The sequence below is a fragment of the Egretta garzetta genome, unplaced genomic scaffold (assembly GCF_000687185.1).
Source record: "Egretta garzetta isolate BGI_Z169 unplaced genomic scaffold, ASM68718v1 scaffold176, whole genome shotgun sequence".
Lineage (NCBI taxonomy): Eukaryota > Metazoa > Chordata > Aves > Pelecaniformes > Ardeidae > Egretta > Egretta garzetta.
The window spans coordinates 260,183-282,167 of record NW_009259973.1 but is presented as its reverse complement, the minus strand read 5'-3'; the positions used below and the strand labels follow the sequence as shown (position 1 = coordinate 282,167).

At 40.5% G+C, this 21,985-nt stretch overlaps 1 protein-coding gene across 1 annotated transcript in view; it reads right to left on the bottom strand.

The window, feature by feature from the left end:
- CARHSP1 (calcium regulated heat stable protein 1) overlaps positions 1-21,749 on the bottom strand; it is a 59,626-nt gene extending 37,877 nt beyond the window's left edge. Inside the window, exons 1-10 of the mRNA XM_035895850.1 lie at positions 21,635-21,749; positions 18,051-18,707; positions 16,994-17,259; positions 16,760-16,918; positions 10,923-10,991; positions 10,091-10,424; positions 6,527-6,628; positions 5,318-5,376; positions 3,331-3,434; positions 1,579-1,865 (exon numbers count right to left, since the gene is read on the bottom strand). Of these exons, the coding sequence (XP_035751743.1) occupies positions 1,579-1,642 (64 nt within the window). The 5' untranslated portion in view covers positions 1,643-1,865; positions 3,331-3,434; positions 5,318-5,376; ... (5 more) ...; positions 18,051-18,707; positions 21,635-21,749. The remainder of the gene's footprint in view (positions 1-1,578; positions 1,866-3,330; positions 3,435-5,317; positions 5,377-6,526; positions 6,629-10,090; positions 10,425-10,922; positions 10,992-16,759; positions 16,919-16,993; positions 17,260-18,050; positions 18,708-21,634) is intronic.
- Positions 21,750-21,985: the final 236 nt, after the last annotated feature.

Here is a 21,985-nt window from a genome sequence, read left to right as displayed (position 1 = left end):
ACAGAGCCGCAAGCTGGCGTCTCCTGAGGCGTTTTACGAAGTTGAGAGCTTTGCTTTTTTATGTTTAATTTCATTGCCGCTCCCCATGCGGGTCCCATGGCGGAAGGCACCCACGCAGCACAGCTCACGCCACCCGCGGGCTTTGCTGCTGGTAACGTCCAGAGAGACACATCATGCTCAGCCCCGAGCCCCTTCGCCAAAAAAAATTACAGTAGCGAAGCAAAGTGGTATTGAAGAAGGAATGATATGGCCAGAGACCTCAGTAAAACCAGTTAAAGTTACAGAAGAATAATCCCGGTACTTTTTCCCCAATTTTGCAATGAGGAAGGACGAGGAACTGAGCTATGGAGCAAGCTGATGAGACAGCCCACGCGTGCGCCCCGTAGTAGCATCGTTTGCATGGGTTTGGCATCTCCTGCATGAACCAGAGCTGCCACAACAGGGCCTGGAGCAGAAGCTGCAGCAGGACAACTGATGAGACAGCACAGGACATTGATGAGGACAAAGGCTCAGTTAATTGTCACAGGCTTTACTAGGAACACAGGAATTGCTGAAAGCTGTTAGGGCAGAGAGAGCTGTCTTCACCTGGTATTCAGTCACCAGAGTTTTAGCAATGCTTTTATATGTGTGCAATTTTCCTAGCTGATAATAAATGATGGTATTTTAGAACATGGTTTTATAAAGATAGCTTAGGTGCTGAATTCTTTCTTTCATGTTCTTTTCCACTTACAGGTACCAGCCAAAGCATGTCCTCATACCATTACAAAGGTAAGATTTATAGAAGATAGAAATATACGCTCTTTTCGCCAACAATAATCACATAAGAAACAGCAGTGTGCAACTTCTGGTAAAACTGCCACAAACAGATTTTAGCAGGGCTTTTCTTCACGAGGAATACTAAACAGAAGTCCTATCACATAGAGTGTTTGATCTAAGACAGGGGATCTAGGAGGGGTCGAACAATATGGAGTAGCCACAGCTTCCTGCTTCAACCACATGGTTGTCTTCCAATCTTCCAAAGCATCTTACCTCTCTGTCCTCTTCTGTTCCGCACAAGACCTTACCCCTTTGTAATGGGACTGATGTCTTCTCCCGCTTAAAGCACTGATTTTATTCCTGGAAATCTCTTCTCTTTTGCTTTGTGTAGCAAAACTGACTGATTTTGTTAAGGTGGAGGAGGATGAAGGGAAAGCACTACATAAGTAAGCACTGTTCAGAGCAATCTCCCCAGCCACACGGTCTGGGATTACAGCTGTGCTTTCCTCAAAAGTTCAGCACTCGTGAGTCATCCTTCTTCCTTTCCCCTCTCTCCCTCCTCTTCCCAAACAGAAATGCATGGCCTATGAGAGATACGTGACAACGTTATGTCCACAGTCATGAGGTTAGTTTTCAGTACTAGATTGGGGGCTTGGGGCACCCTGCTTGGGGGTGTGCGTCTCCCCAGCTATCACAGTTAGGAAATGTGATTTTGCCTGCTGCTTTTTTCACCAGCTGCTGGAGACAAGAGAGGTTCCAGCTTCCCCCTCTCCCTCCACTTCTCCTTTCCCTCAGTACAATTACTAAGGACTGGTTAATCACCTTTGGCACACATGCCTACCTTGCTCTCTCTGTCCCTGGTGTGGGGCGGCCGGCAGCAGGGCATCGTCAGCTCCTTCCCAGGATGCAGGCACAGGGCTGGGAACCCTCCCCAAGGCCACTGCTTTTGGGTTGGGCCAGCCAGGGGCACCTTGCTCTTAGGAGGAGGGCAGGACGTGGTGCAGAGCTTCGGGGCTCTCTTGCCTCTCTCCTTTCCTGCTGGCTGGTCCCCTACTTACTCAGATGCAGCTCTGGACTGTCACAGGGACTGAGCACTCCCCTCAGCAGTCCTGTCAGGGAAAAAACAGAGGATTTCTTGATAGCATAGCATCATTATACCACTTTTCATTCACTTAAAGTATTCAAAGTGCAATTACTTACATAATTTGAGTCAAGGAAATGAGTGTGTAGGGGGGAAATGTATCAGCTGATGGTGATATACATCCCTGTGCAGCAGCAAGGATGAGGTGGCTTCAACAGCTCTTAAATAATTAGGTGGGTGCTGGTACTTGACATAGGGCAAATACTGTCCACCTCTATTAGAAAGGCATGAATTAGTCTAGGGCAGCTCCATGCATCACGAAGGCTACCCTGATTTCCAGCTTCTGGACTGGTTTTTGGAACTATTTAATCAAGAAGCTATGGTCGGCACAAGCACTAGAATGTAGCCTGGAAATGAATGAACTGTGCCTGGAAATTAGAAGCAGGCTCTTAATGATCAGAGCATTGGACTATTGCAGAGAATAATAGGAGGAAAAATACCCTTAACTACTTGAATATGTGGCATATTAAATATGCTTCAGTCTAGAGTGCTCCATTGCACTTTATGTTCTCCTGTCCAGTTGCAATGCCAACTGGAAATTGAGCAACGCAACACCCATGTGCCAAACGGAAAGCTTGTGATCCACCTTTCACTTACAGCTGTTTACTATACAATAGGATACAGCCATTCTATTTTATGAGGTCAATCTTTTTGTACCAGGTATCTGACAAGCTATTGTGTGCTCTCACTATCTTAATCATCTGTAATTTTGAATCATGCTTCAAATGAGTTCTATTCCATTTGCAAAGCGTAGGAATTGAGGACATCTTTGCTGTTCTCAGATAAATCATAGCAGCAAGACCAGGGGAAAAAAATGGTTGCAAAGAAACAAATCTCCCTCTGTGGTTAGGGGTTAGAAGTCAGTTAATGCTAATTACAGATACAAACAATCTTGCCAATACTTTACAGAGATTTGAAATAATGAAATCAAAGTCCCAAATCACCATAGAGTCATCAATCACACAGTATAGTAAAAGTAGCACAAACACAACCTTCTCAACAAGAACTCAGTCAAACATGTTTCCACCTTTTCCTCAAAGGGAGGATTTAGCCCACAAACTTCATTATCAAATCCAGAGCATTCTTAATAGCAGGCTGAGAAACGAGTTTTAGAGCCTCACAGCCAAATTTGGGACACTATGTCATGGACAAGGAGTAAGTCAGCTGCAAGCTGTAATCACCTCCCATTTTGTACTCCTGGAAGGTGTACCAAAACCCCTCCAAACAGGTATTGCTTAACTCTTAATTTGGCCAGTTGGCTATTTCACTTGGCTAGTGAAATAGAGAACTAGCATGAGCTGGCCTTTAGCAGGCTTACCTTATTATGTTCATTCTTCCTATTCTTATACTAAAACAGTTCCAGGCTCTTCCTCCCATGATTTGCATGTAGGTGAAATTTAGTTGTCTTTATTAGAAAGTAAAAGACTTCATACCAGTGCAGGAGTCATCAGTGAATAGATCAGCCGGAGGCATAATCCATCTAGTCGCTGCAGATCCTTTTTTCTCTTGGCTAGCATGTCTCCAGGTTCCACTCTTTCTAAAGAAAGATTACGTTTATCATGCACAAAGGTATCTTTTAACGCATGAAATCAGACAGAAGCTACACATCTACCAAATATTTTGGCATCAGTCAGGTTCTCTGTCTGTTGGTTCTGAGGCAGTCACCTAATACTCAGCTCTCAAACCTGTTCTTTCAGATCTCTTGTCTTCACAGTCAAAAGGATACAGTTTTTTACTTCAGGAAAAATAATGTATATGGATTGTGCTGAAGCAGAAACACAGAAAAGCTGAGCTTTTCAGCAAGGTAAGCTCCAAGTAAATTGTCATGTTTTAAGACCAGTATGTCTTGTCTTCTCTGTTTTTACTTCACATGCAATCGGAACCCTTAAAATAACCCAAACCCCATTCTAGTAGCAAAACAAGACCTTAAAGAAGAACTGTTTGCTCTGTCATTTGCTTTTTATTTTGTAAATACTGACTACCTGTATTCTCCCCTGCTCCCTCTTCAGTTAGCATCTTCTATCTCTTACTCCTGTTGTTTATATTTACTCTCAATCACTATCACATGTTGCCTCACTGGCCACTCTGCTTGCTCAGCTGCTCTGTGGGGACTCACATTCTCAAGCTGCCTCAGCCTATGCCTTTCCTGAAAGCTTCACCTGCATTTTCAGTTGATGCCCTAGCAGACTCAGCACTGCATTCACGATCAGGCCTGTTTGCTATAAACTTGCCATAAGAAGTCAAGAAGCCAGCTTGATTGCTGTTCTTTACAGGAATCCACATGTAAACTTGTGCAACATTTTGCATTATGCATGCCGGAAGGGCAGGCCAGGAACTGATAGGCAAAAGGCATTAACATTTGAAGACAAGATGCAGCATCTCAGCTAAAGTTTCCTTTCTAAGATACAGTGTATTAAGGAGAAATTAATCTACAAGAGCGAAGCAGGGCACAAAGCAATCATTAAGCACTGAACAGTGGTTATCCTTCTGAGTATACAAACTACAGCCTGTCACTAGAGATACTAACATACTACACCTCACTAGTATATAGCATTGCATTAGGAAACTGGTTTGGGGACAAAATATAGAAGCAACTGCTCAACAAACATATTACTATGGCCTTTATATAGATTTCCAATTTTAAAGTAGAACAGAGATCAAACAGACTCATATTTTACTAGTTCTGACATATGTCATGATCAAACGATGACTACTAGTTAACCAGTCAGGCTACTAAGCCAGTCTTTGTCAAATGTAGCATATATATCATGTTGTATTATCTGTAGTTATTTAAATACATTTGTTTTACCACACACTGGATGATAATATTCATAATTCACAATGATGAATAATGATGATAACGATCACATAATTCATAATTATGACACGCTGATAGTTAATTATAGAAAAAAACCCTAAAATGGAATCTATGCTCTGTCCAAATGAACACAGCAAAATCCTTATCGTGAAAAAGAGCCTACAAAACAATCCCATCACACAGATGGGTTCGGTTGGTTTTATGACCTGCCTTGATAGATGGCAACTGCCTGGAAGAAAACCACAAACACCAAGTGTGTAGATAGCAGCATCACTTGAACATATGACAGCTTCAGCTGCTAGAAACTGAAATACAAAGGCTGGAGATTTTCATGGACAGCTTATGGTAAGATGTTTCTTATTCCCTCACTATCTAGCCATCTTCAGAATACACACCATTGTCCTCTTTTCCCAGCTCATCTATTCTGTTTAGACCCCAAAATGCACACAGAAGTCATGTCTGTGCTTAAACTTTACATCCTGCAAAGAGCTCTGTTCATTATCAGTTGATTCTTTGTGATAGCTGTGATTTAACTGTTATAAATATCTTTACATCCTTAGGGCTGACATTACTATTTCTTTTGGAAAAAGACTGGCTCTTACTAGCAGTATGACTTGACCGGGCAGCCGGATTCTTCCAAAATGCCTGTACACGCAACATCCTGCAGAGCAAGAAAAAACTGTCAACAACTGGAAATTGCAAAAAGGATTTAGGTAAAAATTCCTACGGTGCTAAAACCATTAAGCAGAAGATAACAGGGGTGGAAAAGAATATGATGGAAAGAGGTTGGTACAAGACTCCAATGTCCCAGCATCTAGAGCATTCTCTGTAGTGCTGTATCCAGAAGTTTGTATTGGACGCTGCGTTCACAGTCCATGTAACAAGATACTATTTCCTGTGTTTGTGATCAATGTGATATATGGGTTAGAGTATTTGTGTTTGTTTCATTTTCGGTACTGATCCCATTAGTATTTTCACTCCCACACCCAGGAGAGAAAAATGCATTCTCCCAGCTACATTTCTTAATGTATGATTACTTCAATCTACAAGACACAATTAAAGGCACTCTCCTTGTTTGCATCTCTGTCCTCATTTTCTCTTAAAAACCACTGGATATAAAATTTTGTGTACACATTACCTCAAGTCTTCTGAAAACTAACAATGGCAAGTTAGATCTGGTGAAACAAGGGTGTTTTCAGAGGCTAGCAAGCCTGCCACTCTTGAAAGCCTGCCAGGTTTAAATATTTAATGATCAGACATGGCATTCATCCTCCTAATCAATTCTTTTTTTAGATACAAGTCTGAAGTCTCAGAAAGTGCAATCAGGCAGTGCTGGAGACCTTCAGAGGCTTCTCAGGCCAAATAGTAAATAGCTATGCTTGCTAGGAAATGAATAGGAGAGGCAGAAATCTCTGCCTTATTCCATTAGAGGTGCATTGAAGGCATAAAAGGGGTATTGCCTTGAAATAAATTGGTGTTTATAAAGCCTTTTCTTTAGATCTTTCATGTTGGTGGCATTTTTTACTTCAAATTAAATGAAATGGAAACTTTTACAAAGCTAAAAAAGGCAAAATCCTTTCTTGGAAGGCAGTGGACAGGTATAAGTTCCACACGTGCAGAAGAACACCTAAGAGAAGTCTGCTTACAGACCTGGCACATGCGAACCATGTAGTGGGGGCATGCAAAAGTAGGCATGGGTTTAGCCAGGGAGTAGGTTACACCATTTGTTTCAGAACCACATGGAGTATACATGGGCTGATGTAATGTAAGAAATGCAAGTGACAAAGTCAGAAACATGCGTCTTAAATCACCTTTTGAAAAGAACTTCGGTACTTTCAGGCAAATCTTCCTCCTCTGGTTGGGATTCCTATCGCTCCCTCCCTTCAGGAGCCAAATATTTATGCCATTCCTTTCTGCAAAAGAAAGCCAGAGGAAGGTTGATGCTTTTCACCTTATTTAGTAGCTGAAGGGACAGGACACTCAAGCTGAACATGGGAACCTCTAACTAAGGCGATTCCCAGGAGAGACAAGACTGTCTCTTAAAAGTGTATGTCTCTCAACTGGTCTCTGTTGGCCCAAATAGACTGTAGAAGGTTTTGAATACTAGACTCTCCTCATCCAGAAGATTCCCCTCATCAACAGACGATACTGTAATTCCTTCACAGCTGGATTAATAAAAATTGGATTATTCTTAGCAAAAGGAACTGCATCAACAAAGAGCTCCAAGACTGAAGGCCACGTAGATCCACAAGAGGTGTACATGCCAGATGTAGGCTCAAATCCATTCAGATAGAAGAACAGACTAAACCCCACTTCTCCCATATCTTTGGTGAAGTGTTGAGTTTTATGACATCTTTTATTGCAGACAATAGTTCCTAGGAAATTATTTTGCTCTAACTGAAGCCAATAATAACATTTCTATTGTCTCCCAATGTGATCTGAGCAAGGCTCATAATGCATTCAACAGCTAGAGAAAAAAATTTGTGAGGATGGCAATGGTAACAGATAATAGTGCTCCCTTACCCTTGCATTTCTCTTATGGGCCCCGTGGATATAAGTTTAACTGTGACAGTTCATTAGCACAGCTTTCTTTTGGGCCCAGAGTTTTATACTCTGTATTTGACACTAAGATCATGTTGCAAATACTCATGTCTAAACAACAAAAGGTATGTATTATGTGATGATTCAAAGGGCATCAAAAATTGCTTTGAAAGAGATTCAGCGAGAGTTCTGGTTTGCAGAAAAAGGAGAATGATGTATACAAGGATAAAAAACTCTCCTTACAGAGTAACAGGATTGATTGGACATGTTATACCGACCCAATAAACAGCGGTGCTGTTGTTTCTTTAACTGCAGCTTGTCCTTATGAAAGAAGCTTGTTTATGCTTTCCACAATGTTCACAGGTTCTTTTTATGGCACTTCATATTTCTCTACTGCACAACAGAGTAGAGACTAGGAAAAAAAATGCAGCTGTGCTTTATTTCAAAGAGCTGCACAATAAAGACTATTGTACAGTCCCTTGGGTGAAGTCCAGGGCAGTGAAACTGATATCATCTTCTTGCAAGGAGATGAATAGGATGAGAGTGGTGCTTAGTTGCCAGCTGGGTTAAACCACAACAGCTGATAAAGGTGAACACCCTTAAATATGATTGTACTGTTCTCAAAGTGTGCTTTTATAGATCAGGTGCCTGATAAGGAAGAAGATACTAGTTTACTGGGATGGAAAATCATGGGGACATTAGCAGTCATATTCCTCTATAACTGCTTACTTCTCCATTTAAACTGCTGCTGCACCCACCTCAGAGGAAATCCTTCCAGTCATTGTATAAAGAGGGACCCAATACAACAAACCATGTGAGCTGTTAAGTCAATAGTTGAATGCATGGGAGTACCACACTGCACAGGTTCTGCACTGAGCAGGTACAGATGCGCTCACTTTCTGTATTTTATATCAGCAGAAATATTCACATAAGGTACAGGAAAATTAAACAATCCTTGATGCAAAGAACTCAATGTACTTTTTGCAAGTTGTGTGCAAGATGAGACCCAACACTAACAAAGAACTTGACAATTAGAAAACTGAACTAAAAGCATGAATCTAATTTTGAATCTTCATGAGGAGATCAAATATTGGAAAAACTGCTCAAAAATGTTGGGAGTGGAGGTGTCAAGGAAAGTAAAATTCTGCTGTACAAATCTGAAGGAGAAAGGGAGTAAATGTTGCATTAAGTAAACAAGCAAATAAAATGTAAAATTTTCAGGCAGTGCCATCTCCATTAGATGAATGCATATTGAGACTGCCCTGTAGTCATTACTGGGGGAAGGGTCCAGAACAACAGTGCTGGTGCTATAGCTTGTCCAGGAAACCAATCAGTTACTTGAGTTGGTGCCTGCTAAGGTCAGTACTTACTACGTTTCACTGTGTTAGCATGACCTTGTTTCTGCAGAAGCCATTATAGCACCAATGAGCTACTAGAATATTCTGCAGCAGAGTGGGCTTGGTCACAGTTATTCTCAGCTCTGATCAGCCAGAAAGGCCCTTGTGACGATGTTAAACATAGCACATTTCCCAACAAAGACCATGATCTCATCATCAAGAGGAACTTCCAACCCTTTTGTTTCAAACAGATAAAGCAAACAGGAAATACTCAGCTACCTTGCTTCCAGACTTTTACCATCCATTTCACTACTTCCTGCCTATGTCTATTCTGGCAGAGAACTGTTTAAGAAAATTGCTTCTTTAAAAGTGCAGGTTTTGCTCACGCCGGCAGCTTGAGCTTTCAGCATCTCACTGTCTTCTCCCTCCTCCTACCCTCATGGTGGGGGAAAGGGCAGGAGCAAAAGGAGGATTAAAACAGGAGTGTTCACATCATCTGCTTCATTTAGGTATCGCCCTTCCTTCCTTTTAACTAAGGGCTACTTTTCATAGCACATAGAAATGGTTCATGGATATTCTCTCTGTAGTGACAGTCTGGAATCCTTTGACAGTGGGAACTGGGCATGCAGGAGCAGGCATCACAGTATTTTTTTTTCTCTTTAAATTGACAAATCCAGATGTCTGATTCCATTAGTTATTTGAGGAGAGTTAACCCCGGCTCTGTATTTTTGAAAAAAAAAAAAAAATCAAAGAATTTCATGCAGGTCAACAATTTCCTGTTGTTTTCAGAAAATTTTGAGGCATTAATGCAACATTAAAAAAAAATAATTCCTGTTTGTATGATAAATGTAAGGATAGAAGGATTTTGTGTTTGTATCATACTAGTGTATGAAACAGGAAAAGAAAAGAATGGGAGCATAAGAAAGATCTTTGCAGAGATGGTAGCCTAAAAATGGTCGTGGTTTCTGCTTACTATGATCTTCAGGGAGCTGGAAATTGTGATGCAGAAATGTCAAATCTTTGTTGTTTTCTTAGGGAATATTGCAATTTTTTTACGCCAACATCATGGCAGCTGACAAGGAAAAGTCCAAGATAAGGGTCCTCTGACCAGGGAATTTTCTACACTTAGTCTCCTTCCACCAGTCATACTATATATTTTGTATGAATTAAATTATATTTTTAAAAAGGAAATCAATTGAACACTTTCTACTAGTTCCTCAGGTCAGTTTCTACCTCATCCATATCTCTTTCATTTTACAGCCATATAGCTGTCTTCAGGTGTTTAATTCCTTTTCATTAATCTCTAAATATCTTTTGACACTCTGGAAAAGATTTCACAGTAAGTCACTCCTGTACGATGATGTTAACGAACAGTAACCCCATAGGCATACATACTCAGTTTTATATGTATTAATGATGAAGACAGCTTTGAGAGGTGTTTTATATCCTTAAGCCTCTTGAAAACAGAGAAAATACACATGAAGCAGAAACACTTACCAGCTCCAATTTTTTAAAAAAGATACTGTATTCAGTTCAATTACAGATTAAGGTGATCCCAGGATTTAACTCCAGTTTCAGCTGAAGTAAACAGGAGTGTTGTCAACAGGGGAATCAACGTCACAGATAATAAGCACCAAAGTAAGAAGAGGGCTCCTGCTCTTCTCCAGGGTTTCTCTATGTATCAGAGGTTGTATCCAGGTGACTACAACAATGCAGTACTCTTCTTTGTCTCTTTTTAAAATTTTCTCCTGGTAAGGACAGAAGCCTTCTGTTTCTTTTTATAAATCCTCCACCTGCAGCCTCAAATTCCAGATTGACAGACTAGAAATTGCTGTATGAAGGATATTTTTATTAATCATATAAATCTTTGTATGTGGTGCAATACTTAGCCCAGACACATAAATGTTTCAGTGGGCATGAGAGAAATAAAATCTTAAGGCTGACACAGAAAGAAGTGCTCACCGAAGTCATTACAGCGAGCAATGATGTGATTCCCCACTCTGATGTTAAATCTTCTGCAACTCCACCAAAGCTATCATTTAACAGCTTCTGGCAGTAGCACCTCAGTAATAGGTTTAGACAGCTTAGTTTAATTATTATTATTAGCTTGTGAATGTCTTAAATTCTGCATCATGGCACAGATGCTTTATGCCAAATACAATGTTCCATTTGGTGCAATCTATATTTTTCAATTCATGTTTTGTTTTATTTTGAGCTGATTCAAAGTGAAATTGTTTTCAGTTTTTCACTTTGGACATGCAATTGAAAAAACAGTCCTTCAGCCTTACCACTCTGTTGCCAGGCACCAAATTGTTCAGTGATGACTTACAGGCTCAGTTATTCTTTTGAAGAAATTGGCCCGTCTCAGATCTCACTCTTGTTTGAAGATATTCACAATCTATTCATATTGAAAAAGGAAAAAAAAAAACAAACCCAGATATTAATTACATTATCAAGTTCACAACAATTTACTCAGGTGCTTATGTAACAAAGGAAAACATGCTGACAAAACTGACTTGCAAATAAAGATATTTAAACTTGACAATGTTTAGATAACCCAGCAACACCTGTTCTTTAAAACTGGTAATCAACAGAAATATTGCATGGTCGTGGGTTGCAGCATTCACTCTCCTAATTTTCCTTAATTTGGTAAAGATATTCAGTCTGCATCCCAGATTTTCAGACCATCATGTGGGAGAACTCAGAAGGAAGCTCTTTCAGCTTAAATAGAAGGGTTTGAATCGGCCAGCTCACAGCTCATTATCTGAAGAACAGCCATGCTGAACATACAAGACTCCCTCTCCTTGCGTCCCAGGCCATAGACTGATGCAGTTTTTCCATCTTCTCAACCTACACACATTTATCTGCTCTTTAAGCACTGCGCTGACTCTCGAGCAGAAGATCTGAGGGCAGCCAGCTGTCTGGCACAGAGTAAAAAAATCAGCGTATTTTCTGTGGAGCAAAAGGAGAGTAAGAGTGAGCACAGGAGTGATGTCCCTCTGACAAGGCAGTTCACAGCTTTGATGTTTCCTCTCTCTCCCTTTCTCTTTTTAGCTACATGGCTACTCTTCCCACACAACAGAGCCTGAAAAACGCTCTTGCACTGGAGCAACCTTGGTATTATTTTGGGACTTCTCACGTTGCTATGTAAGTCTAGTCTATACCAGTGTTCTTCAGTCTGTGGTTTGCAGAGATACTATGGACTATTTCTTAATTTGGTATATTGGAATATGGAATATTTGGGATACTATGGACTATTTCTTAAGGTAACACAGAAAATTAAAATATTGTCAGATAGTGCAAATTCACTGTGCCAGGGCCAAGAATTTAGTGATCTCCCAGCTGCAAGAACTGGGAAGCTGCCAGGCCAGGACATCTCCATTTCTGCAGACGCTGTGCCGTATTGTCAGGCCTTTTGTAGTCAGCATCACCGTTAACAGGTAAACATTTACTCTGCAACCACCACACACCATGTTCCTGCCTTCTAAAAGATTTAAAAGCTCACTAGCAGACAGTGAATTTTGTTTACACAACACGCCTATCTTGTGGCTTCGTTCTTGACTGAGAAACTGCTTATATTAGTTTTCCCTCAAGGGCTCCACTTACAGTAAACACAATTAAGGCTAAACACATTATCTACCGTATACCATCATTAGAAATTGCCTTTTGCTTTTAGCTTTGTCTTTGGGTGTAGTCTGTTCTAGACACAAGCCATCCCTCAGTGATTAGGATGATGCACCTCTGCACCTTAAAACCCTTTTTAGCTTTAAGTGGTGGACAGGGTTTAGATGCTGCAGACACAGTTTAATGACATTGCTCAAAAAATATTCCAAAAGACTTAAAAACCTGTTCCAAATTTAAGCCAGAAAGCCTGTACTACTACTAGCTGGCACACCAAGCTGGCTCAGAAGGGGAACAGAATGGTGGTACAGGGTTCCCAGCAATGTAGAAACCTGTCTTTGCATTTTCCTTCTGCATCAGCCTTGTTTTTACAGTCATGGTGAGTGACTTTACCAGGAGTATCTGTAAAAGGCGTAAATCAACGTTTCCTGGCTTTGTCCTGAAAGTGACTTTTGCTCTCAGAGGATACCAGCAAGACAGGGTACTGATAAACTGTCCTTCCAAATTAACTGGGAAGGATATAATTTTTCACACTTGTGTGTGTGTTTGAGTATGTGCTGGTTTAGTTTTACTACTTCCTCTGCAAAAGGTGTGTTGCAGTGACAGACATACGCTACGAACACACCTCCTTCTCACAGATCTCCTTACAGCCTTTCCTTATGAGAGAATGAGAGGGAGGATCCAAATCTGAACTCTCCAACTCTGGATGGCTTGGGTGTCTCCTCCCTCACAGAACAACTGAAATACCCAGAAGTACCTTCCTAAACCGTAAAAAGGGAGCTCTGACAGTAGATTGTTTGGATCTGTAAAGCTACTCTTTCATTTTCTTAGTCTTGCTTTCTCTCTTCCTGCCCTCCACACTCTGCTTTACTCTAGCAAAGCCCCACGCTATGCCCCAATTCAAGAACGCTGTTTAAGAGCAAAGCAGCGAGCTGTTAAGATCAGGCAGAGTGTGGCTGATCAGCCCATGTAAAAGTATTGATGAGGTAACATCTGGGTCTTTCTCTGCTGTCAGTCATGTAATTTGTTTTTTGTCGATTCTGCTGATTAATGCTGTTACAACAATCCAGGGACAGGTTGCAAGGGCAGATGGGAAAGTGTTACAGCTGACAGACAGGAAAAAAAAGAAAAAAAAAAAGTAAAAAAAAAAAAAGTAGTACTTCCAAGCTTCTCAACGCACTGGTCTGTCTGACTGCTACAGAAAACTATTAGCCATTTTAGCATAAGCCATTGAGAGCAGCCCTCAAACAAGAGCGGAGCAAGAGATACACCTGTATTTGCTCTGTAGAAAAAACAACAATGCCACTGGCTGATCATTCACTGGACTGTTTCCTGAGAAATAAAATGAATTGGATGCCAGGGACAAATGGGTCAGGGAGAAGACGGGGTTCAGCAATGAAAAGTTTTATTATCTTTTAATTTCTTGCATAATGTCTTTGTTATGTTCCTAATTGATAGAGGCACCAGGAAACAGATGCGTTATAACATATTGATCTGACTAGTATTTTTGCAAGGGTTAATGAGAGACAGAGCAGTGCAAAGCATTTCCAGAGGTACATAATCTAATATACTCGTTTCATTATTCTTTTTTGAGAAGAAACACTTCCCCTCCAAGCAGGACTGCTCGAGAGAAGCATGGTGTGTTCAAATTAACCTACTCTCTGATCTGTCACTTGCATGAATTCCTTATGCTCCAAAAGTGAAACCATTTGGTTAGGAGCACCAGAATGTCTTTTGATCATTCAGTATATAATCACTGGGTGTCTTGTCTGTCAGAAGTACCTGAGAAGCAAATAGAGCACCTCATGTACAGCAGTGAAATCCTCCTAAAAACAGTGCCTAGTAAAAGACAGGAAAGCATCTGAGAATGAATGAGGCTGACTGTGCTCTGGTAATAACACTGTGCCTGGTGCCACAGTAACAGTGCACAGTGTCACAGTAACAGCACTGTAACAGTGCTCATGATTTCAGCCCTTGAAGGAAGGACTACTCATGTCAGTAGCATGTTGTCTTTCATGAAAGGCAAACAAACGACGAACCTCTTTTACCAGGGACAGATTTTGCCACTTCTTGCTGCTCACAATCATTATTTGCTCACAGACGCAAGGCAGGCAGCAGACACATTCTTGATTAATTTTCTGCATAGCAAATACTGCTCTCTGGAATGATCTTTCAGTGAAAATATATTGAAGTGGTGATTTTGTATCTACTTGCCAATTAAAGCGGGAAGTAGGTGTGTGTATACTGGGACCATCACATAAGCATTTCCATTTTGCCTGAAGAGGAATCAGAAGAAGTCTGAAGGCAGGAGTTGGGAGTGGTACTGCGCTGCTCAGCAGTGACTCAAAGCCAAGGAGCCCTTCTCAGGACTCTGCTTCAACTCAAATTGCTCCTAACTGAGTAACAGCATCAACCTCCAGCATAGCACAACTTGCTGCAGCTGACTCATGCCAGAGTTTCATGCTGAAGCAGCTCCCTGTATCTTCTTTTTTCAGCCTAACATAACTCAAAACCACTTTACAATTAAAAATGGCATTACAGAGCTTCAGAGACTTCAAAACTAAGCTAAACTGCATAACTGGAATACTCAGCTTGTGTTCAAGATACCCTATGCTGGCACAAAGACATCTTCATATCTCTGGTACTGCCTCCTAACAACACTTGCGCAAATTAGTTTTGGTTGTGCTATGCTGGCGTTATTTCCATCTGCTGGGGTCAACATTTGAAGGACCTTCCAGGAAAAAAACAAGGAGTTTAGAGCACAATGACTCTTTCTTTGGATTATTTTTTGTCTTCTCTTTTTCTTTCCATGCAAATGCACACACACATAGAGACAGCCAGGACAATTCCCAGTTCCGGCGCTTACTGGACTAACTAGCCTGGTCAGTTCTTAAGGGTGTATAATTTCTGGTCTTCAGGTGGTGGTTTTCAATTATTTTACTATCACCAAACAAAGGGATGTTTAATGGCTCTCTCAGTAAGCCAAAACAGTTTACTGTCCAAGTGAACAACATTGTAGCCCAGCCAGCTAGGTACCAACAGTGGTACACTATGCACAGGCAGAACACTTGTCTCTTCATGCCAAAAACCAAAGTGGATCAGTCTGGTTTTCACTTGACCATAGTGATTGCCAACTAGCAGCCTCTCTGGGGTATGTGACTGCTTTTTCATGTCACAGTGCCTGCAGAATAAGGACTGCAGTAAAAAGGGTAGAATTTCAGCAGTTAAATAGGATTGAAACCCAAAATAGCAGAATGTTTCTTTAAACTACTCCACCAAGCGCAAATGACTTGTAAATTCAGAAGGGACATACACCAACGTAAGGATGTGTTTTCACAACCTGACAGGAGAGCGTTAAGCAAGTTCTACAGTACAGTAAGTACCTTAACAACCGTCCTACTTACACAGCTGATTCCAGGATAATTCCCTCTCTGATCTCTTGTACTACTTTTGTACACCTTTAACTCTACACAAGTCTCTCTTGGCAAAGTTCCAGATACAGACTAATAAACATTTGAACGTTGCTGAACAACAGTTTCAGGGAATTGTTTCAGGCAGAGGACTCTAACTTCCTCTACAGTGACCTATTGTGTCTTTTATTCCCATCAAGAAAAGCACTGCATGTAAAGTAGATGGGATCATTTTAATTAGTAAGGACTTGATACCTCAGCTGCTGCTCAAGGCTCAACAATAGGGTCATTCAGATGTGAGAGGGCTCTGGGAGCAAGTCCAAAAATAACTTTAAAGGCACATAAATTAAAGGGAACAGGATTATGGAGGACTGTAGGTTCTGGCCCCAACTTCAGCTACAGGAAAAACCAACCCTCATCCTGTGCCTACACAGATCTTTGAATGGCCTATTTTGAACTCAGCAATGGAAAAGATACATAGCTTTTAAATGGTAGTCTTCACGTAACACATAGCAAGATGAGATACTGGATTAAAGACTATTTGTGAGTGACCATTAACAGGCAATACTGTTTCTTCTTATATTGTTGATGGAATGGACTGTAAAAGATCTAAGTAGATGGCTCTGGGTTTTTGTGGGGTTTTTGGAGTTTTGTTTAGTTTTGCAATTCTGAAATTTTGTTAAGTATTCTGTAAAATCACTTAGAAGCAGGTATTTGAGGATAGCAAATACGAATACGTTTAAACCCGAGGCTTCTAGAAGTCAGAAAGAGACCCGACAGATTTGTATTTGTTTTGTCACTAAATCAAAAGGACCTGGACCAATGCAGACTGCAGGTGGCAGTATCCAGTAGCCAGATGCAGGGTGAGCTGAGCCCAGATGGAAGTCAATACGGGCTTTTGCTGGTTTTGAATCCATGTCCTATACTGCAAGTGCTTTGCTGTCTGTACAATTTCAGTCTGACTTTTCCATTTTAATATGATATAGATTCTACTAATTAACGTATCATTAAACTGTATTTTAGTTTTTGACTTTTATGACACTGCTTTCTACTTATTATTGTCACATTCTCATATAACTAATAGTTGCCTACTCAGCAGGTAACTTACATAAATTACATTATTATTATTACTTACTCTTTGACCAACGCCATCCTCATCAACACACCAGCCACACAGAAAAGCTGTTTTGTCTTTCCTGCCAAGTACAGAGGTACAGGGAATGCCATTCTCTCAAAGTGGAACTTCTTTTCTACAAGATGTTAAGTGTTCTGGAAGCTCAATCAAGAGAAAAGGCTAAAAACAAAGATGCAATCATCTACTGTAAAAAGGGAATATATGTTCTTTTATACAATGTTGTTCTCTACTTACCGAGCAGTTGAAGTCGTCTTCCACGAAGGTTCCAGCATAGGAATTTCAGGAATGCTTAGCATTTCCATGAGTTAACTGATTGGGATTCAATTCGTATCTTTGATTATGTTAGTAGTTCAGTCATAAACCAACCACAACTAATAGCAGCTGTGCTCAGCATTCTCCATCTTTTCTCTTTTAGAGATGAATCTCTAACATACTGCTTCTTTCAAGTGAAGAAACTGAAGGAAGATCCAGGAGTTCAAGATTTAAAGTTATAGTCTTCTCTTTGAAAGAAAAAAAAAAAAAAAATCAGTTTCAGATCATTGCAGAAGCCGAAACCATTAGTATCACAGAATATCTCAAGTTGGAAGGGACCCATAAGAATCATCAAATCCAGCTCCCTGCTCCTCACAGGACTACCTAAAATTAAACTTATGAAACACACGGCTAAAAAAAAAAAATTTTTTTTTTTTTAAATCCACATATGCTCATAAACTATGTATGCTCAACATTAACAAAAGGGTGCCATTTGTCAGTGCAGCACCCCACACTGGGACTAAGGTTAATTACTGTCCCAGTTAATTAGGGGACTCAAGAGCCTCTGGGAGCCTCCCCCAGGCAGACACTGGACCCTGCCACACCTGGTTGTAGGGTCCTGAAGCCCCTATTCATGAGAAGTAGCAGGCAATGGGATTCTGTGTATTTGTGCCTTTCATGACCTTCTCCCTTATGGTACCAGATAGGTGTGCATTGACCTTTTTGTGTATGGCAGGGTCCCCTTGGGGGAAGCAACCTCCAAAATATTTTGATTGCACTTGCAACTAGTGTCTGCAACACCTGATATTTTTGGCCTATTTAAAACATGTTCAATCTCCTTTCCACATTGTCCACTTTTATAATTGAAACAAAGTAGAGTTCTAGGGACAACTGAAATGCTTATTCTTCTGCCTGCACCCAAGCTTGTAATTAGACAATAATTCAGTCATCTGACCACATAGTCTTTCTTACGTCAGAAACATCTCTGGCTTGCAAGCCAGTTCTAGTGATCAGCTCTTTCCAGCATCTCAGACCTTACCATTGAAGTTAATTACTTGGCTGTGGATAATGAATTTTCAAAAATGACCCTGAGGGCTAATGGTCCAGCCCTCTTCCTTCTGAGATGATGATCTATAAGGTGGTTTTGTCATATGCATCATGTAGATGGAAATCCTGTTTAGAAAAGTCAGAAAGCCTATTAATTCAAGCAGAAAATTTTACAACTCTTGGACATGCCAAAACCAACCCAGCTATATAATCACCAGTGTCAGCACCACAGTCATGCCAGCAGAACGGGCTTTGTCCTCTCTGCTTGAAATTTCAGTGTTCTGTATTTTTTCCAGTCTGTGAGTCTAATCCTTCATGGTTCTGGCTCTAGCACTTGTTAAGGTGTGATAATAACTAGTAGATGAAATTTCTTTCTTATAGCAGGGTTTCTCTGTTGCAGTGTTTCATGCTGTGGTCCATTACTCCAAAGCATGAAGAGCTCAGTAGTAATCTCGCAGCTCCCAGCTGACATCCTGGAGCCTTGCCTGCCTTGTCCAAGCCAAACTGTGTGGTGCCAGGTTGGAAGCACAAATATTACTGTTGGTAGTAGGGATGTATTAGCACAACAGTAGAATTTGTGGTGAATATGAGGACTTGACTTCTCAGCTAACAGGGCAGAGTCTCTCCTTGAAAACCATTAACAGCCAAGCTAGTTAAAAAGAGAAAAAATTAACAACATTAAATAACTTCACCAATTTTGAAACATTCTCACTGACTTTTTCCATATACTGTTTCAAAAATACGATTTTCAAATACCAAGTTAGGATATTTTTCAAGATCCAAAATAAAAAAGAAAACAATAACATATTTTTCATAAAGGTATTCCCTGCAAACCCAGGCAAATGTTCACTAATTTTCCTATGATTTGATGATTAACTTTGAATTAAACTGTTAAGCTTTTTTTGCCTCCCATTGTCAATGAGTAAGACTGTGTGAATGCTACAACCATGTCTCTGACATCAGGCTCAGAGCTTTTATAACTGTTATATTAGAAGGAAAAAAAAAAAGAGAAAGGAAAATCATTACTTTTTCTGCTACTAACAAAACTAAGTAATGGTCCCCACTGCGTCTAGGCACACAGTCCAGCTATAGCAGGCTGGGGTTTCAGATGAGATTAGTTGCAGTGATTTTTCAGATTCCTGCATGGCATGTGGCTGGTTCTCTTTCCTACATCTTACTTTAATAGGCAAATTACTAGAAAAAGCCTATGTATAATGTTTCATGTTGGAGATCATTTTTCATTTGGATACCATTGCGTATAAATGGTTTCTGATTTGTTCTGAGCTATGTGCCACATGTCACTCAAATATTTACTTTGCACATTAAAGCAACTCATCTCTAGATCTTATCTCAGGAGAATGAAGTTTCTTATGAGTCACTCTTCTCCTTCTTGTGTAATCAGTGTTCTAAGAAATATGTTGCATTCAGATACCAAACAGGACAGGCAAGCTCCCAACAATAGGATGTATGCTTAACATTAGTAAACTAGCATTTTAATTGGGAGAAGAATTTTATTTCTAAAAAATATGTATTTCATATAAGGCACTATATGGTAGACAACAGCAGGGATATTTACAGACATTGAGATTTCTTGAACTACAAAACACTTCCAGCTCCAGATACCACTGATTAGAAACAAACACCTGCTGGTGTAAACAGGAGGGGAATTGTGTGCACAAGGTCTCTGTTTTTTATAACTAGAAAGATGGTTCAGATTTTTCTCCAAGCTTATTAGGAAATGACCTTTATTCATTGTTAGTTTTCCAGTAGCAGAGAAGCTATATCAAAATATGGGTTAGCTGTAATAAGAAAAAAAAAATCAACTTTATTTTTGTCATGCCTTAACAAAGGTTTCAGCCAACTGAGCTAGGCCCTGAACACAAAGCAGCAAGAACAAGACAATTGTGCTTCAAAGAACATACAAACTAAAAGGGAGCAAGGGGAGGAACACATCTCACAATTTCATCCACCTACAAGTTAGGAGCACAGCATGAGCCAATTGCCAATTGGCTGAGGCCCCCCTAAAGTCAATAGAGAGATACAGAAAACTCCACTGTGCTCCTTTCCTCCCTCATATGTGGTGTGAACAAGGCCTAGCCAAGGAGGAGAGCTGCCCTGCCCTAGCAGGGGCTTGCGGCGCTGCTGTGCTCTCTCTTGTGTGCATCCTTTGGATGCTTTTAGTCCTGGGCCAGGCTCCAAACCTCCCAGAGCTTTCACTGGGACATGATACTGCCTTGTATATGGGCCTGTGTAGAGCTCGATATCCAGAAGTGCTCTGGCTCCACCAGCAGCCATGCATGGAATCCCTGGGTGAGATTTTACAGCCTGAATCATACCCAATGATCCTTCTGATATTAACTCCATGATTACAACATCCACAGTCAGAACTAGGGCAATCAACTACACGCAGAATAAAAAAAAAAGTAATCTTGAATCCAGTTGTCCCATCATATGAGATGATAGGAGAGAAGCATCCAAAAAATTGCCAATGTAGCTCCTACGGGCAACAAGACACTATCTTTTGTGATGATAGGAAAAAGAATCAGCTCTGATGGACTCATTTATAGTGATTATTATATCCTTGCTTGTCTCTGATAGCATACATGATATTCAGGGGATTGACATAATTATTCAAGGGGACTGATGTAATCTTTGCTAAGTATCACACGGTTCCTCTTACAGCAAACAGCATAATTAAGATTGCAAAAACCAGTGATACATATGTAAACAGAAGTTTAAAATCACTTCCCCCATAGACTGAAGAATCAGTGAAGTTGGTGGGTGACCACAGCAGGGAGGGAGCGTGTATGGCAGGAGACGAGGATCTTTGCGTCCTCTCATCTCACCTATAATAAAGGTTGAAGATGTGAGGACATGTGCATGTCCTGTGCCACTTGGAACAGGTGAAACAGATCTGGCTTTCTAGTGAGTGCCTGCCTCCTCTATGCCCATTAACAGCCCTAAGAGCTTAAACAGCTTCAGGTTCTTTCATGAGCATCAACTTGGCAGTATGTTAAGCATGTTAAAGCTGTTCTAAATATTTAAGCACTTAAGCCATCCTACACCACAGAAAGAGTTTCTTGTGCATGGATACTTTTGAATGGCTCATGGCTTTGTAACTTTTTTTCCTCTTCTCTTCAGAGGAAAAAAAAAAAAAAGCGCTCCCCAAAGAAATGGACCCCTTTCTCGCACAAATTCATTTCCTGCTTAATGGTAGTGTCTCTGATTGCAATGTTACAGTCACTGAAAAGCAAGGAGTGAAAGATTTCAGGGCTAGTGATTAGCATCTTCACAATGCAAACAAGAAGAATATACATAATTACTTTAATTAACATTTTTATATGTCAGCATAGAAGAGGGGAACTGTGGCTGAGCCTAACCTCTGTGCCCTCCAGAACACCCAGTATATGTTCAGAGAAAAAAATATTTCATAAAAAATATATAGTCTCACAATATCCCGCCACAAAGAAATATTAATTTGATATGCAACCATAGCCATCCTAAAATCTACCTTTAACCTACCTTATCAAATGTTTCCATGAACAAAACAAAATCCAGCCTGTGCCAAGTATCTACCTGGTACACCAGGGAGCTGGGCAGGAGCAGGAAGGGGAGAGAAGCAATCCTGCACAGACAGCCCCTGCAGCACACATCGTGGTAGCTGTTCTTCCCAGTCTCACACACTATGGACACTTAACTTTAAAGCAGAGAGAAAAGTAAGCACTTTTTGGTATCCATGGCTTTTTTCCCCATACACACATACATGCTCACAAGCCTATTGCTGAAGTTCAGATCACAAGGGACCATCTCACAAGCATTATTTCACAGATACTTAGCTACCATATATGTAAATAAAGAATAGAAATATAAAGGGACTGTCCTTGACTCCATTTTATTCTACAGGTGGTACTGTTTTGACACTTCTCT